The sequence below is a fragment of the Muscardinus avellanarius genome (genome assembly GCF_963383645.1).
Source record: "Muscardinus avellanarius genome assembly, chromosome: 11".
Classification (NCBI taxonomy): domain Eukaryota; kingdom Metazoa; phylum Chordata; class Mammalia; order Rodentia; family Gliridae; genus Muscardinus; species Muscardinus avellanarius.
The window spans coordinates 54,994,069-55,013,133 of NC_137797.1; the positions used below are offsets into that span (position 1 = coordinate 54,994,069).

The following is a 19,065-nucleotide window of genomic DNA, read 5'->3' on the forward strand; positions in this document are numbered from 1 at the left end:
ATGACAAACTAATATTCATCATGAGCACAGATGTAAAAAAAAAAAAAAAACCCTTATCAAAATCTACTTTGAGCAAGAATGTTAATTCTGATATGATTAGATCCTGAATTTCTAATTGGTAAAAAGGTATTCTTTTTCTAATACTTACTCCTGTTATGAAAAAGATTTCTCCATTACACAGTCGAATGCCACTTTCAAAGTCATGTTTCTTATTCTTAGCAAAATCCTGAGGAGTACCACGGAAGCCTTCCCCACTGGCTTCTGGATCACTGTCTGGCTGACTTTCAGAGGTATTTTCGGGGAGTAACTCTGAGAGGTAGGCATTCCTGGTACAACAAATTTTATCACCAACTCCAAATATGAGTCTCTTCTGATGATCTCTGGGTTAGAAAATGATAATATATCATCAAAATCTGGGACATTTCCATTTCATTTTGCTTCAACATTAGCTCCTACTCGGCGCCAAGTCAATTATCAAAAAGATTTCCACACTTTTACACAGCTTTCATTTTCCATTTTCCAACAATAAATTAGATTCTCACAACCTTCATCCTATTATTTACATAGGCCCTCTACATCATTTGAGACTCAGTAATTTTCTAGCAAAAGTCTTGGAAGTTAAAAATGTTGACATAAATGCTCTTTCTTCCCCTGTATTCTAAGTTACCAAAAATCTTATTGATTTCTTCTTTAAAATTCAACTCTTCAGCCAGACATGGTAATCGCAGTATTTGGGAGGCTAAGAAAGGATCACAGGTTTGACACTAGCTTCAGAAACTTAGCAACTCTTATCAATCTAGCAAGACCCTTCAAAACAAAATAAATAATAAATAAATTAAAAAGAACTTGCCGGGCATGGTGGTACACGCTTGTAATCCCAGCATTCAGAGGCTGAGACAGGAAGATCGCGGTTCGTGAACAGTCTCAGCTACTTAGTGAGGCCCTCTGCAACTTAGTCAGACCCTGTTTCAAAAATAAAGAATAAAAAATAGGGCAGGGAGGTAAGCTCAGAGGTTGAATGCCCCTGCGTTCCATCCCCAGATCTGCAAATAAATAAATAAATAAATAAATAAATAAATAAATAAGGAGTAGCACAGAAGTAGAATGCCCCTGGGGTAAATCCCCACGACAAAAAAAAAAAAAAAATTCATCTTCTCTTCTCTGCAACCTATCTCCTATGACTACTTATTACTCATTCTCTCCTATTATTCTCTCCTATTATTATCCCCATTTCAGGCCTTATACATATTTTTATTAAAACAATTACAACATTCTATCAAAAATACCAGCCTCGAACTAAATAAGTCATGGTGATATGCCAGTCACCGTGATAAATGATTCAGGTTTACAGTTCCATTCATTCTTATTCCAGCTCTGTAATGGAAACTCTGTGGGTTTTCTTTCACATATATGGAAAGGTCAAACCATCTCCAAAGATCACAATTAGTGGGACCCTGCTTATGTGGCCCCCAATTCTGTTCTTTTTAACCCTTTGTCAGGCTTCCTTATACAGTTGTTTGTGTATCTTCCCTCAGCAGACAGGCGCTCCTGTACCTTACACCTAGCAGCTCCATACTGAGTACTGAGAAGGTGCTGGGAAATGCAAGATGAGTGAGTTGATTTCCCCTAAGTACAGACAGAGTTGCTTTTCTACACCACTGTTCCTCCAACAGCCATTCACAAAGGGGCTCTCTGTAGGCATTCCCTGGTCTAGGTTCTTGGAAGCACTACACACTTTATCATTTTAGAAATTTCTTCAACTGCCCCCAACCCTGTTCATCCTGGAGAAGCAGATGGCTGTCAAACTGGAAGCCACAGGAAAATTTCATTCCTTATTTTTCTTCTTATTAGACTCACTACCCAAAAGCCAATTTCTAAGGTTATATATTATTTGTAACTGAAGAGATCATTAATGTTGTATAATGATCATAAATAAGAAAAAAAAAAGAGCTTTCTAAACTCTGTGGCTACAGGTTGACAGATGTCAAAGCAAACAAAAGAACAATGAACCCAGGTAGGCCTGTCCTTAGAAGCTCTGGCTCTTGAGATGCTCACTTGATTAGGCGGCCTGTGTAGTGCTTACAACAGCAGTCGTTGACTAGGTCACAGTCTTGCCTGAAACACACCAAAATGCAACAGTCACCACAATGGTATCATTATATGCTGACCTACACTATCAACACTTATGATATATCGGATTCTACAAGAAGTTACCAGGACTTTCCCCAGGAAAAATAATTTTGTAATTTTTATCTTCATCTAAACTTTTGTTTCATATAAATTTCCTATGAGTTTCTAAATGTATTTGATAGAAAGAGCCCTATTTAAAAAGTGCCCTCTAAAAAAATAAAAATACTCCAAAATAAAAATAAGAATTAGTACCGATGAATTATGAGTCTCCCATCCAAATAAAATCTAAGCTAATAAGTTATGAAGTTTAAAAGCTAGATGAAAAACATTAAGATGCTGTAAAGGCTTTACCTCCTAAATGCAATAAATTGTGATGTTTCTGCACGTGCAAAGTCTTTTTCTTGCAATAAAGTTTTGACTGCAGAATACAAATCTGATAATTCAAGAGAAGAAAGTTAACATAGAAAACAACAAATTGTAACACTTCCTATGAAAAAATTAATTCAGAATTCCTGAGAAGAAACATAGAAAAACATCTCACCAAATAGAACAAAAGCTCACCATGGGAATGCCCACCTCATTCCCAACGTCAACCAGAGCAACAGGAAAGAGGAGAGAAAGGTCCACCCTCAACAAAGAGTAGCCCCTGGCTGGGGAGCTCCTCACTTGAAAGAAGCTCACTGTGTATTCACTGATGATTTGTGAATGCTGAATTTAAAAAACAAACAAGAGTAGCTGAGCATGGTGGTACACACCTATAATCCCATCCTGAGACAGGAGGATCATGGGCTCGAGGTCAAGCTCAGCAACACAGTGAGACCCTGTTTCAAAATAAAATAAATAAGCCGGGCGTGGTGGCGCACGCTTGTAATCCCAGCATTTGGGAGGCTAAGACTGGAGGATCGCAGTTCACGGACAGCCTCAGCTACCTAGTGAGGCCTTCCACAACTTAGTGAGACCCTGTTTCAAAATAAAGAATAAAAAAGAAAAAATAGGGCAGGGAATGTAGCTTGGAGGTCAAATGCCCCTGGGTTCCATCCTCAGACCCGCAAAAAAATAAATAAATAAATAAATAAATAAATAAATAAATTAATTAATTAAATAAAAGAACCAGGTACAGTGGTGCATGCCTGCAATCCCAGTACTTGGGAGGCTGAGTCTCAGGAGGCTCACAGGTTCAGGGCGAGCCTCAGCAACTTAGTGAGGCCCTACTTAGTAAGACCCTGTTTCAAAATAAGGCCTGGGAGTATAGCTCAGAGGTAGAATTGAAAGACCCTAGCTCAGCTTAGCTAAAGCGAAGCCATGATTAACCTAAATCTGAACCCGGAAGATAGAGTGCTGCTGTGGAGGGTTTCAAAAGTCAGTGAGCCTGCCAAACAGGAAGAATGGGAGCATAACTGCTCGCTAGCAGTCTCCTGGCAGAACAGACCGATACCGTATGTCCTATACAATTTTCTATTAAGTAAAGGCCAAAACAACCTCATGATCGAGGTCGTCTTGTTCCCTAGTTACCGGGACCAATAGCAACTCTGTATCTAGGCTAACAATGCTTTTCTGCTTCTGTAACCCCGCTTCCGCTGCCCCTATAAAAGCCCCCTGAAAAAGACCAGGGGCGCGCAAGTCTCTGTGCAGACTCTGCCGCCCACAGGTACCTGTGTTTAATAAAATCCTCATGCTATTGCATCCTGTGGTCTCGGACTGATCTCTGGGTTCCGGGGTCTCCATTCCTAAGGGAAAGACCACTCGGGGGTCTTTCATTTGGGGGCTCGTCCGGGATCGGCGACCCCCTACCCAGGGACCACCGACTCACCACCGGGAGGTAAGTTTTAAGTTGAATGTTTTGTGTTGTCTTTAAGTTGTGTTTTTGAGACTTGATCAGGTCAATCTGTATCTGAGGGGAAGGAGGGGAGTTGACGAACTCAGAACCCTCAACCCCGCGTCCCGGGAGACGTCCCGAGGACATCTGTGTTCCAAATTGTTGGAACAATCTGTAGAGGAGAGGGGGAACTCCTCCCTTATTCCTCATCTGTAGAGGAGAGGGGGAACTTGGAATCCTCCCTTATTCCTCATCTGAAAGTCATATTGCGGCCGCAACGTTTGTTAGTCTTGTGACGAATTGTTCTGTGTGCGTGTGTGTGTGTGTCAAATTTTGTGTTTATTGTCTCTTAGAACCATGGGCCAAACCTTAATTACCCCTTTAAGTCTTTCCTTAGATCATTGGACCGACGTAAGGTGCCGAGCTGAGTCAATCTCAGTAGAAATAAAAAAAGAAAAAATGGAACGCCCTCTGTTCATCTGAATGGCCTGCCTTCGGAAAGGGATGGCCAGCAGAGGGCACATTCAACCTAGAAATCATAACTAATGTTAAAAAAATTATTTTTCAGGTGGGAAGACAGGGACACCCGGATCAAGTCCCTTATATTATCACCTGGGAAAGCCTTGTATTGGATCCCCCGGTGTGGGTCCAGCCTTTTCTTCCCCTCAAAATTTCTTCCCCTTTAGCCCCCACTTCCCTCGAACCTTCCCCCCGTTCCTCCCTTTATCCTTTAGTTCCCCGCTCTCCAAAGCCTAAACCTGTTCCTCCAGTTTATCCCCCAGATCCCAGTGCACCTTTAATAGATCTTTTAACGGAGGAACCTCCTCCCTATGCCGCTCCCCCAGCCCCGGAGCAAAATGAAGCAGCTAGAGAAAATGATCCTGCACCCAGAGACGGCACTCCCGCTACTCCTGCTCCCTCTCCCATGGCAGAGCGCTTAAGGGGAAAGCGCAAACCCCCGGCGGAATCTACATCTCAGGCGTTCCCCCTACGAGAGGGGCCGGACGGCCGATTACAGTATTGGCCTTTTACGGCCTCAGATTTATATAACTGGAAACAGCATAACCCTCCTTACTCTAAGGATCCGTCAGCCTTAACTAATCTTATTGAGTCTGTTTTAGTCACGCACCAGCCAACCTGGGATGATTGCCAACAGCTTTTACAGGTCCTATTAACCACCGAAGAAAAACAAAGGGTATTCTTGGAGGCCCGGAAGCATGTCCCAGGGGAAAACGGGCAACCTACCCAACTGCCTAACGTAATAGATGGTGCTTTTCCTTTAACCCGCCCGAATTGGAATTTCACTACGGAAGAAGGTAGGGGACACCTACGTCTTTATCGCCAGTTGCTCTTAATGGGTCTCCGGGAGGCGGCAAGACGCCCCACTAATTTGGCACAGGTGAAACAGGTAGTACAGGGCAATGAGGAAACTCCCTCAGCCTTCCTAGAACGACTAAAGGAATCATATAGAATGTATACTCCATACAACCCAGAAGACCCAGGACAGGCTACTAGTCTTTCTATGTCCTTTATCTGGCAGTCTAGCCCGGATATTAGAAATAAATTACAGAGATTAGAGGGCCTTCAAGGTTATACTGTGGCAGACTTATTGAAGGAGGCCGAGAAAGTCTACAATAAAAGGGAAACCCCTGAAGAGAAGGAAGAGCGATTGTGGTTACGCATGAAAAAAGATCAGGAGGACAGGGACAGGAGAAGAAATAAAGAACTGAGCAGAGTATTGGCCACTGTAGTGCAGGGGGGTAGGGCAGAAAGTCAAGGGAGAGCTAGAATAGATAGGAACCAATGTGCTTATTGCAAGGAAAAAGGACACTGGATCAAGGACTGCCCCAAAAAGCCGAAGAACCCCAAAAAGCCGAAACAGCCAGTGTCCCTCTTGGCTCTGGGGGACGACTAGGGAGGTCAGGGCCAGGAGCCCCCCCCCTGAGCCCAGGGTAACTCTCGAAGTTGGGGGGCAGCCAGTAACCTTTCTCGTTGATACCGGAGCCCAGCATTCGGTTCTGACCAGGGCTGCAGGGCCCTTAAGCAACCGCACTGCCTGGGTTCAAGGAGCCACAGGAGGAAAAAGATATCACTGGACCACCGATCGAAAAGTACATCTCGCCACCGGCAAGGTAACTCATTCCTTTCTACATGTGCCGGACTGTCCTTATCCCCTGTTGGGAAGAGATTTGCTTACTAAACTGAGGGCTCAAATCCATTTTGAAAAAGCAGGGGCAAAAATAACTGACCCTAAAGGAGCCCCACTTCAGATTCTAACCCTACATTTGGAGGATGAATATAAAATATACGAATATAAACAAAATCCAACTAGTGATGAAATAAAAGTATGGCTTAAAAAGTTCCCACAGGCGTGGGCAGAAACAGGAGGCATGGGAATGGCATGGCAGCAATCTCCAATTTTAGTTGCAATGAAAGCAACGGCCTCCCCCATCTCCATCAAACAATACCCGATGTCCAAGGAAGCATATGAAGGTATAAAGCCTCATATCAAAAGGTTGCTAGACCAAGGAGTTCTGACTCCTTGTCGATCGCCTTGGAATACCCCCTTGCTGCCAGTGAAAAAGCCCGGTACGGGGGATTACAGACCGGTGCAGGACCTCCGGGAGGTTAATAAAAGAATTGAAGATATACACCCTACGGTGCCAAACCCTTATAATCTGCTAAGCACGTTGCCTCCAACCCATACCTGGCATACTGTGCTTGATATTAAGGATGCCTTCTTCTGTTTACGGCTACATCCTAAAAGTCAACCCATGTTTGCCTTTGAGTGGAAGGATCCAGACCTCGGGTTGTCTGGGCAGTTAACTTGGACAAGGCTACCACAAGTTTTTAAAAACAGCCCCACCCTTTTTGATGAAGCCTTACATAGGGACTTAGCTGATTTCAGGGTACAACATCCCCAGCTCATCCTGCTCCAGTATGTCGATGACCTCCTCTTAGCTGCTACAACTGAGGGGGAGTGCACAAAAGGAACAGAAGCCCTACTACAAACCTTGGGAAACTTGGGTTATCGAGTCTCAGCGAAAAAGGCGCAGATATGCCAGCAGCAGGTAACATACTTAGGATACCAGATAAAGGAAGGCCAAAGGTGGTTGACGGAAGCCCGGAAACAGACTGTACTAAATATTCCGGCCCCCCAAAATGCCCGACAAGTAAGGGAATTTTTGGGAACGGCTGGCTTCTGCCGCCTTTGGATGCCTGGATTTGCCGAAATGGCAGCGCCCTTGTATCCCCTGACTAAGCCAGGAGTTACCTTTAAATGGGAGACCGAACATCAGATGGCCTTTGAGAACATTAAGCGGGCATTATTGAGCTCCCCGGCTTTAGGACTGCCTGACGTCACAAAACCTTTTGAACTTTATATAGATGAAAGATCAGGATATGCAAAGGGCGTCTTAACTCAAAAACTCGGCCCGTGGAGGAGGCCAGTGGCATTTTTGTCAAAGAAACTTGACCCCGTAGCTTCCGGATGGCCTCCTTGCTTGCGGATGGTTGCAGCCGTAGCTGTCCTTGTAAAGGATGCAAATAAACTAACTTTAGGGCAACCTGTAACTGTCCTGGCTTCCCATGCCCTGGAAGCCCTCGTCAGACAGCCCCCAGACAGATGGCTGTCAAATGCCCGGATGACTCATTACCAGGCAATGCTTTTGGATACAGATAGGGTGCATTTCGGACCTGTAGTGACACTTAATCCTGCAACATTGTTGCCACTACCGGAGGCAACTCAACAACATGACTGCCTTCAGATCTTGGCCGAGGCACATGGAACTAGATCAGATCTGAAGGACCAGCCTCTTAAAGATGCAGATTACACTTGGTTCACGGATGGAAGCAGTTTTGTGGACAACGGACAGAGGAGAGCAGGAGCCGCCGTAACAACCACCACTAAGGTAGTATGGGCAGAGGCTCTGCCTCCCGGAACATCTGCACAGCGGGCAGAATTAATCGCCCTGACCCAGGCTCTGAAGATGGCAAAAGGTAAGAAACTAAATGTTTATACTGATAGCCGTTATGCTTTTGCCACCGCCCATATACACGGTGAAATTTATAGACGGAGAGGGCTTCTTACCTCCGAAGGGAAAGAAATCAGAAATAAGTCTGAAATACTGGGTCTGTTGGAGGCGCTGTTTCTGCCACAACAACTAAGTATCATGCACTGTCCTGGGCATCAGAAGGGGGACTCCATGGAAGCTAAAGGAAATCGACTGGCAGATATGGCAGCTAGAGAAGCTGCCATGGCAGACACATCCAAAATTCTTTCCATAACTACGAAAGAAAAGTTTCCAGAAAAGCAAGAGCGTCTGAAATATAGTAAGGAGGACTTAAGTCTCCTAAAGAAAATGGGGGCCACTTACGATTCGGTGGAACAGTATTGGGTATACGATTCTAAGATTGTGTGGCCCACTGAGTCAACCACATGGCTGGTACAACAACTACATAAATTAACACATTTAGGGAAAAAGAAAATGAGTACCCTTCTAGAAAGATGCGAAGTGGGACTATATCTTCTTAATAAAAATAAGATACTACAACAGGTAATGGACAATTGTAAAGCTTGCGCACAGATTAATTCAGGAAAAACGCAGCTCCTGCAAGGTGTCAGAGTGCGGGGACATCGCCCCGGAATACATTGGGAAATAGATTTTACTGAAATAAAACCTGGAATGTATGGATACAAATATCTTTTAGTATTCATAGATACTTTTTCCGGATGGGTAGAGGCCTTTCCTACCAAAGGTGAAACTGCAAAAATAGTCACGAAGAAGCTTCTAGAGGAAATCTTCCCCAGGTACGGAATGCCCCAGGTCCTGGGCAGTGATAATGGACCAGCCTTTGTGTCCCAGGTAAGTCAGTTGGTGGCCAAGTTGCTGGGGGTAAATTGGAAATTACATTGTGCATACAGACCCCAGAGTTCAGGGCAGGTAGAAAGAATGAATAGAACTATTAAGGAGACTTTATCTAAATTAACGTTGGCAACTGGCTCTAAAGACTGGGTTCTCCTGATACCGTTAGTTCTATATAGAGCTAGAAATACACCAGGACCTCATGGACTTACTCCTTTTGAAATCCTATATGGGGCTCCGCCCCCGAGCATTACTTTCTTTGATGCTGATATTTCTGAATACGCTAACAGTTCCACTTTACAGGCCCATCTCAAGGCATTACAGATTGTACAGGAAGAAGTTTGGAAACCCCTTGCTGCGGCTTACAGAGATCAGCTAGATCAACCTGTTATACCGCATTCCTTTCAGATTGGAGACATTGTTTGGATCCTCCGCCACCAATCTCGGAGTCTGGAGCCGCGCTGGAAGGGCCCGTACACCGTACTGTTAACAACGCCTACTGCCATCAAAGTCGACGGCATAGCGGCATGGATCCACGTCTCGCACGCCAAGCCGGCCAGAAACGTGACAAAATCATCAACAGGTCCAGAGTGGAAAATACAGCGAGGAAACAATCCCCTAAAGATAAAACTCTTGCGTGGGGACTCTCAATCATAATTTGGGCAGGGATAAAAGGGGGAATGGCGGATAACAATCCCCATCAGATTTATGTTTTGACCTGGCAGGTACTCTCCCAGACAGGGGAAATTGTCTGGGAGAAACAAGACAAGCGGGCACTAGGAACTTGGTGGCCCACCCTTAGGCCAGATTTTTGTCAACTAGCGGCAGGACTGGACACGTGGGATATCCCATTAGCTGATCCGACTAACCCCAACTCATATCTACCCGATATGACCGTCGGTAATGGGTGGAGGTCCCACCGAGACTTTTCTGGCCAGCCCTATGGATGTGTAAGTCCTTTCGCCCGATGTAACCTTCAGATGTCTGATTTTTACATTTGCCCGGGGGACCACAGGGACAGAAGTCAGGCCCACAAATGTGGGGGATATCAAGATTACTTTTGTGGAGCATGGGGGTGCGAGACCACAGGAGATGCATATTGGAAGCCAGTCTCTGACTGGGATCTTATATCTGTCAAGGCAGGCTACGAACGCCCTACTGACTGTTGGCGCTCGCAACGTAACCCCCTCACCTTAAGAATTACCTTTACCCCCAAAGGCAGACGAGCATTAGGATGGCAATCTGGCTATGTATGGGGTCTTCGATGGTACCTATCTGGGAAAGACCATGGAATAATCTTTCGAATCCGTCTGAAGGTCAGCCCCCTGAGCACCTATATAATGGGCCCAAACTCTGTACTGCCGGACCAAAAACTACCTGATGAACCCATGCGGGCACATGTCTTGCCCAAGCCCAGCAACGTTCCCATGGTGTCTGTCCCCCCCACAAGGAATCCTCGGCCAGGTACGGGAAGTCGATTATATAACCTAATCAAAGAAGCATATGCTACCCTAAATGCTACTGAGCCTTCTAAAACTGAACAATGTTGGCTTTGCTTGGTATCAACCCCGCCGTATTATGAGGGAGTCGCGGTGTTAGGTAGCTTTACTAATCACTCTATTGTCCCTGCAGCTTGTGCCGGAACCTTGCAGCATAAATTAACTCTGTCTGAGGTAACAGGAAAGGGGGTCTGTATCGGACAAGTCCCTAAGTCCCATCAAGGGTTATGCAATCAAACACTGGATATATATCCTAGTGATACTTATTTGGCATCTGGAAAAGGCACTCATTGGGCATGCAATTCCGGCCTAACCCCTTGCGTGTCCGCCGTGGCATTACATGCTACTTCTGGTTTCTGTGTATTAATTGAATTATGGCCCAGAATAACTTATCATGAATCCAGCTATATCATTGAATGATTTGAGCATAGGGGCAGATTTGAAAGGGAGCCTGTCTCAATGACACTAGCATTATTGTTGGGAGGGTTAACAGTGGGGGGAGTGGCAGCTGGAATTGGTACAGGCACATCAGCCCTAATAGCAACTCACCAATTTAGTGCTCTGCAAGCAGCCATGCATGCTGACATAAAGGCATTGGAAGAATCTGTGAGTGCACTCGAGAAATCTCTAACCTCACTCTCAGAGGTAGTATTGCAAAATCGGAGAGGACTAGACCTGCTCTTCCTGCAGGAAGTGGGCCTATGTGCGGCATTAAAGGAGGAATGTTGCTTCTATGCTGATCACACAGGATTAGTGAGGGACAGCATGGCCAAACTCAGGGAAAGGCTAGCACAGCGACAGAAAATCTTCGATGCCCAACAAGGCTGGTTTGAGGGATGGTTTAATAAATCCCCTTGGTTCACAACCCTGATATCTTCCTTAGTGGGACCTCTCCTGATCCTCCTTCTCCTGCTCTCTTTTGGACCCTGCATCCTCAATCGGCTAGTACAATTTATCAAAGATCGACTGTCAGTAATTCAAACCCTGGTCATAACCCAGCGATACCAGCAGCTAGTGGAACGAGAAACCGAAATCTAATAAAAGAGTTAATGATTTAACTCACAATAAAGAAAATGGGGGAATGAAAGACCCTAGCTCAGCTTAGCTAAAGCGAAGCCATGATTAACCTAAATCTGAACCCGGAAGATAGAGTGCTGCTGTGGAGGGTTTCAAAAGTCAGTGAGCCTGCCAAACAGGAAGAATGGGAGCATAACTGCTCGCTAGCAGTCTCCTGGCAGAACAGACCGATACCGTATGTCCTATACAATTTTCTATTAAGTAAAGGCCAAAACAACCTCATGATCGAGGTCGTCTTGTTCCCTAGTTACCGGGACCAATAGCAACTCTGTATCTAGGCTAACAATGCTTTTCTGCTTCTGTAACCCCGCTTCCGCTGCCCCTATAAAAGCCCCCTGAAAAAGACCAGGGGCGCGCAAGTCTCTGTGCAGACTCTGCCGCCCACAGGTACCTGTGTTTAATAAAATCCTCATGCTATTGCATCCTGTGGTCTCGGACTGATCTCTGGGTTCCGGGGTCTCCATTCCTAAGGGAAAGACCACTCGGGGGTCTTTCAGAATGCCCCTGGGTTCCATCCCCAATACGACAATAAATAAATTAATTAATTTTAAAAGGCTGGGAGTATAGCTCAAAGGTAAAATGTCCCTGGGTCCCATATGGAAAGAAGGAAAGAAGGAAGAAAAAAGGGAAGGAAGGAAGGAAGGAAGGGAGGGAGGGAGGGAGGGAGGGAGGGAGGGAGGGAGGGAGAGAGAAAAGGAGGATGAAGAAAGGAGGGAGGGAAAGTGGGAAGAAACAAGCAAGAGTATAATAGGGTAACAGAATTAGTAATGTGAAACATTCTATGTCCTTGTGGTTCTAGTGCGTCCAACACGGAGGTCCTCGGCCCTCACAACATTCACACATGGCTAAGTGATGTGACAAGGGTCATATGCATAAGGAGAAGATTCTGGATCCCATGCTCTTTCTCAACCCTGCCCTATGGTCACTAATCCACACCTAGAAGCAAGGCATGTCTATTTTGCAAAACAGAACTATCAGGCACTCAAAGTGGCAACAGTTTGACAACCATAACTTTTGTTTCACAAATATACTCAAAGCATTTGCTTTCCAAATTGCTCTATAAGAAAAACTTAATTGTCCAAAACATATTTTCTCCTGAATGAACCTGTATTACGTAAGCTTTGTTTTACTTTAAACAAAACCATCAACATCTATTTATTTGTGGAACAGGTATTTACTGAATCCTGATACATGTCAAAAGCTTACTTTTCTACATACTTCTAGGGTCAGCTGCTTTTGAAGATTAAGAAACAGGTGTGTTTATTTTCAGTGCCCCATTTTTTGCTGGCAATATTTGTTTCCCATCAAATAAAATTATAACTGGTCATTTGATAACTGTATTACAAAACTGAATTTTTTATACGTAATCATATTATAAAAGTTTATACTTACGAGAGTAGTGATCACTTTTAGATGACTGAGAACTGGCATCATTTTCTGGAAGTCTGACAAAAATAAATGTCTTGTCTTGAATTGAGATAGGGAATGTAAGATTATCAGGGACATTTAGTTTTGCATCAAAATTTGGAAAATCTCGTCCTGAGATTCTTGAATAAAGATAAACACATAAACAAAAAGCATTAGCATAAAAAATGTGTCTTCATATATGGTCAGATCTCGTGCCTTTATGATAATTAAAATCTGCTAACAGATAATAAGTAGGTAGAAAAGGCTACCCAGATATGCATTATAAATAGTAAATGAGCTTTAAAATAGAAATGGAAGACCATAAAGTCATACTGCTATATTTGACAATCCATCTTCTACTTCTTTCAAATCAGAAGACTCAGAAAACACTTTATCAGCCAGGCGTGGTGGCGAACATTTGTGATCCCAGCATTCGGGAGGCTGAGACAAGAGGATTTCAGTTAGCAGACAGCCTCAGCTACTTAGTGAGGTCCTTTGCAACTCAGTGAGACCCTGTTTCAAAATAAAGAATAAAAATAGGGCTGGGGGTGTAGCTCAGAGGTAGAATACCCCCGGGTCCCATCCCCTGTACCATAAAAAAAAAAGAAAAAAATTATCAGAGGACATACTCGGTATCATTCTGAGAATCTAACCTACTTATCCCCAGACCACAGAAGAACCATGAGGTAGGTATCAGCCTCATTTAGCGGATGAGCAGCATGAGGCGACTCAGTCAAGTCTAACGGGTTGCCTAAGGCTAGTAGCAGAGGTAAAAAACAGGGGAGGCAGGAAGCAAATCTTGCCCCTCTGGGTCCATATCCTACCTAAATCAATTTAGACTAGGTGGGGCCTTCTCTTCTTCTGTGCTTTGTATATAAGGTCCTTTTTTGTCCAGTTGAAACATGTATTCATACTTATTTGCTTATATTCCCTCCTCATCCTTCTTTCATTCTTACATTTTCAAGATTAGCAAATCATGTCAGAAAATACGGTAAGGTACAGGTGCCTTGCTATCGCAGAACCTCTCCTTGGTTATTTGGAAGAAGATTGACTAAATTTTGGAACAGTCTTCACAGCATCTTACCTATCACAAGTGCAGGTGCCCCGTTGTGTCATTATTGACCTTTACCCAGTAAGAATTTAAAGAAAAGGAAGAAAAAAGATTAGGGCTCTCTTTACTAGAAATAGCTTAGATTTAATTTTGGAGATAAAGGGGATCATCATGGCCTTCTTTTGGAAGCTTTCCCTTGGAGATTATAATGGAGATGGGGATTAAGATGAAGCAATGACAGAAGCATGGGGTAGGACAAATGAAATAAAAACATTATTTAAAAGAATTCCTGAGTTTCAAATAAAATTGACTTTTAAAGAATCTGATATGTTTCAGATTCTTTCAAGTTTGGGGGACTTGAAAGTGACCCATCATCCAAAAGTGAGGTGGCTTGTAAGTAGAGGCAGAGAAGTTACTAGAATAAATTTGATGCATCGAATCCATAATTTTTCTTAATGTCTTGACACAAATTTACATCACTGACCCCATTTCTGTCAATTCCTACTCTATTCCCACCACCCTATCCAGGGTAGACAGGGGCATAGAGAAAGTGGATTTTGAATGTTCAAGTTTCTTCTGATAGCCATCCAAAGAAATATGCAAACTACAAAAACAATATTTTGTAAAAAACAGTTAAAAGCAAAAGAAATTTAGGGCCCAATGAATGAATGTTTCTTCATTTCAGGGTCCCATTACATCTATATATTTTAACATTAAAATAAATGTTATGAAATGGTAATAATTGTAATTTTCTGATATATGGATGATGGAGAAAGCAAATGCCTGAGCCCACGCCAAAGAGTTACACAAAGACGAAGGGAAGTGAAGGATATTACTCTACTTTAAGAGGAATAATAGGCCATGGGTACCACTAGGATTCATCTAGGAATAAAACATTACATTTAATTTTTCTATGTTGGGCTTTCCTCCACAAAAATTAGAAGAAATTTCTTCTCCAATTCTCTCCTAAATGTCAATAAACTCATTTCCACGTCCCTGCTTCCCTTGGGCTTGTTCTAGTCTCTAAGCTTAATGTAACTATAATTCATATACATTTATCCTTGTTATCTGTGGGGGGATTGGTTCCAGGATCCCCGATGGTTACCAAATTCTGTGGATAATTAAGTTCCTTATATAAAGTGGCATAGTATGTGCATATAATCTACACGTATCCTCCCCATTTACTTTAAATAATTTCTACTTTTACTTATAATACCTATTTTCAATGTAAATGTTATGTAAATACTTGTTATACAGTATTATTTACGGAATAATGATAAAAAGTCTGTGTTCAGTACTGATGCAATTTGTTTTTCAAATATATTTAACCCATAGTTGGTTTAATTTGTGTATATACAATTCACAAATAAAGAGACTATATATGCATTTTAAATTAGGAAAACATATTCCTTCTTAAATTCTAATTGTAATGTATGTTGGACCAGCAATAAAATATTAACTTTCTTTTTCTAACTGTGGGAAAAAGTATTTACTTTAATAAGAGGTTTTCTAATATGTATAGTAAATACAATATACTAAATCATCATCATAATTCATAAGCTAATAAATATAGTATTTTTATACTTTTACGTCTAAAACCTAACAGAGAGAAAATGCAAAATATTCATTTCATTTTACCTTGTAGCATTGTTCACAATTAGCTGGGATTCTGCTCTATGGTTTGTCTTTAGCTCAATAGCACAATTTCTTGACTTAAAAGTCTCAAAAAGATCCTTTAGCAAGTTACCAGGTTCAATACTGGGTAACTGTCTAATATCACCTAAAGGAAGGAAAGAAAAACAAAATCAACAACAAAAAAATGACACAGTAGGTTTTAGGTAATTGTGATCTAAAACTTTAGAAATTACTCTTATTTCCCCCCACTGATGTATGCTACAATTTTAAACTTACTATAACTTTAAAAGCCCCAAACACATTATTCTAAATTATTTAAGAATACAAAGTATTTTTTAAATATTCAACCAAGGCGGGCGTGGTGGCACACGCTTGTAATCCCCACGCCCTGTTTCCAAATAAAATATATATATAATAGGTCTGGGAGTGTAGCCCAGAGGTAGAAGGACTACCAGGAACCCCAGTACCACCAAAAAAATTCAACCGAAAGTGACACAAATTAAATAGTAAGATATCTATAAAATGGAGAAAACACAGTAAGATAACAAATTCTGAACTGAACCTCTTCATATCAATAACCATATAAGGATGTGTATATAACCAATATGCAAAAAAAATTAATCTTAGATACCTAGTATTTAGTCACTTATTCAATGTTGTTCAACATCTTACTAAACCTGAAAAAAATATCTATTGCTTCAACTACAGAAATAAAATATAAAATAAAAGAGCTAAATGCATTTGATAGTAGACTAATTTCAGTAATCTGATACCACTGTTTTGTTCTATTACAGATCCTCTTTGCAGCCAGTTATGGCCACCCATTCCTGTAATCCCAGTACTTGGGAGGCTGAATCCAGGAAAAATCACAGGTTCAAGGCTAGCCTCAGCAGCTTAGTGAGACCCTATTTCAAAATAAAAATAAATAAATAAGAAAAGCTGGTGGTGTAGCTCAGAGGTAGAATACCCCTGAGTTCAATCACCAGTATGTATGTATGTATGTATGAATGGATGGGTGAAAAGACAGAAAGGAGGAAAGAAATGAGACTGATTTTGACGTGAAATTTTGTAATCAGAGTCACAATGTACCATATGTATAAATTCACTGGTGAGTCTCCATAGAGTTACTGGAAGATTTACATAATTTAATACATTTCTAATAAAAAATGCACTTACATTCAAAAATAAAATAAAAAGCAAACCTTAGGGAAAAACTTACTATGTGGGAATAGCTACTTTAATATCCTGAGACCAAAAAAGGTAGTATTTTTATGCAACTTGATCCTGATTGCTATTTAATGTTTTCTCTATTAAATCATTTAGTCCATAGATAACTACAACCCCAACAGAACCTAACTGACCCTCATCAAAATTTGAAGGACAATTTGAATCATTAGCTTAGAATCATAAAATCACATTTAATTCAACTATAATTCAGTCTTTTAAAAAATTTTTAATTCAGTCTTTTTTAATATAACCAAATAATCTACATTCTGATTTACTCTGAGTTTGTAAAACTAATCATTTAAATATTTAGAAATAACCCTTCAAAACCCTATTTTGTCCCTCTTGGCCTGCCTGTATCTGGGCAAAGCAAAGACCTACCCAAGGTGATTAAGAGAGTGGTCAGATTTACCTCTATGGCTTTGCTATGGGCTCTGAGAAATGGCTTTCCAGCTTTAGGAAAGAGTATGCTGAAATGATGTCGACAATCTACTACCCACAATGATTTACCACACTTTACAATTCCATCAGTGTTTTAACTTACCAAGGATAATGAGCTTAGACAGTTTGGAGTGTTCACACAGCAATCTTAAAACAGACTTGAAGATTCCTACAGACACCAAACTCCCTTCATCCACCACCAGCACTTTAACTGAAGAAAATTTCCATGGCTCATCCTTTTTCATCAGGGTTTTGTCCCATAAATAGAAGCTGTAGTTTACCTATAAGCAAAGTAGAGCATAGCTAAAGTCAGTTTTAAAAAATTAACCACACGTTGCCGGGCGTGGTGGCGCACGCTTAGTAATCCCTGTGCTTGGGAGGCGAAGACAGGAGGATCACGCAGGTTCGAAGCTAGCCGCGCTGGCTTAAGAGACCCTGTTTCTAAATAAAAATATAAAATAGGTCTGGGAGTGTAGCCCGGAGATAGAAGGGTTTCCAGGAACCCCAGTACCACACACACACACAAAAAAAATAACCACATATTAAGACAAAACTCATTTATGATGCAAGAGTAAAGACACACAAAGAAAAGGCTAAATAAAGAACACAAAAGTTATATAGATGAGCAGACACAAAAGATAGCTCAAAAAACCTAAAGACAAAACAGGATTAAACAGCTGAAAAGACTGCCCCCTAGAAAATGATGTGGTTTAATTGAATAAGATTCAAACATAATTTCACTGCAAAACTCTTAGCACTCTAGATGAGAGTAAGCTCCCTATTCTTTCCTTCTCCCAGATACAGCTCTTGTCCTTCCAAAATATTCCAATCTCTTATGCCATCCTCTTCCCAACTATATTATCTCACTCTTGGTGGGGGGGGGGGAGAGCTGCCTCTCAACTTAGTTATGAAAATACTACTTTTTCTTTTATTATTATTTTACTTTTCTCCACATCTTAAAATCCACCATCACCACCAACTTCAATTCACCTAAAAATAGTATTTATTACAGAGATGATTCTATTTTTAAATATAGATGAAAAAATCATATGTAGATAAAATTTTATACACACATGCACGCACGCAGGCACTCACTAGGGATTGAACCCAGGGACAGTCTAACTTGTGCTACACCCACAGCCGTATTTTATTTTTTTATTTTGATACAGGGTCTCACTAAGTTGAGGAGGACCTCACAACATTCCTGAGGCAGGATGCAAACATGCAATCCTCCTGTCTCCTAAGCACTGGGATTACAAGTATGAGCCACCATGCCTGGCTAAAAATTAGAGAATTGCAACCAAAGAACATAAAAAAAAAACTTAGTGTATAGCATTCCACCAATATTTTCATTTTCACAGATATGGATATGTATATATACACACACTTTTTTTTTTCTTTTGTGGTGCTGGAGATTAACCGGGGGGCATTCTACCTCTGAGCTACGCCTCCAGCCTATTTTATTTATTTTTTATTTAGAAACAGGATCTCACTAAGTTGCTGAGAGCTTCATTAAGTTGCTGAGGCTGTCCTGAAACCTGCAATCCTCCTGTCTCAGCCTTCCAAGTAATGAGATTACAAGTGTGCTCTGCCATGCTTGGATTATACATATTTTAAATAATATCATATAATATCTTCATTTAAGTTTTCTACTACAACTAAATCCAACATGTTTATTAAAGAAAGCTTTCATATTTCTCATTCAAATGTATCAATCCTCTTGAACAAAAACTGCCTTCTCTCAGTGACCTTGTCTCAATAAAACATTTAGAATTAACTGAGATATATATACATAATTCTATAAAGTTATAGAATTATATTTATAAAATTTAATTTAAAATTATAGTTATAAATTTATAGAATTATAATTACAGAATTATATACATAATTATAAAAAATTAACTGATACATATATTTTGT

At 41.4% G+C, this 19,065-nt stretch overlaps 1 protein-coding gene across 1 annotated transcript in view; it reads right to left on the minus strand.

The window, feature by feature from the left end:
• Positions 1–19,065, minus strand: part of HELB (DNA helicase B) — a gene marked incomplete at both ends in the record, with an annotated part of 43,158 nt that overhangs the window by 14,244 nt on the left and 9,849 nt on the right. The window contains 6 exon segments of the mRNA XM_080706421.1: positions 149–380; positions 2,056–2,115; positions 2,482–2,563; positions 12,780–12,934; positions 15,484–15,625; positions 17,249–17,426. Of these exon segments, the coding sequence (XP_080562547.1) occupies positions 149–380; positions 2,056–2,115; positions 2,482–2,563; positions 12,780–12,934; positions 15,484–15,625; positions 17,249–17,426 (849 nt within the window).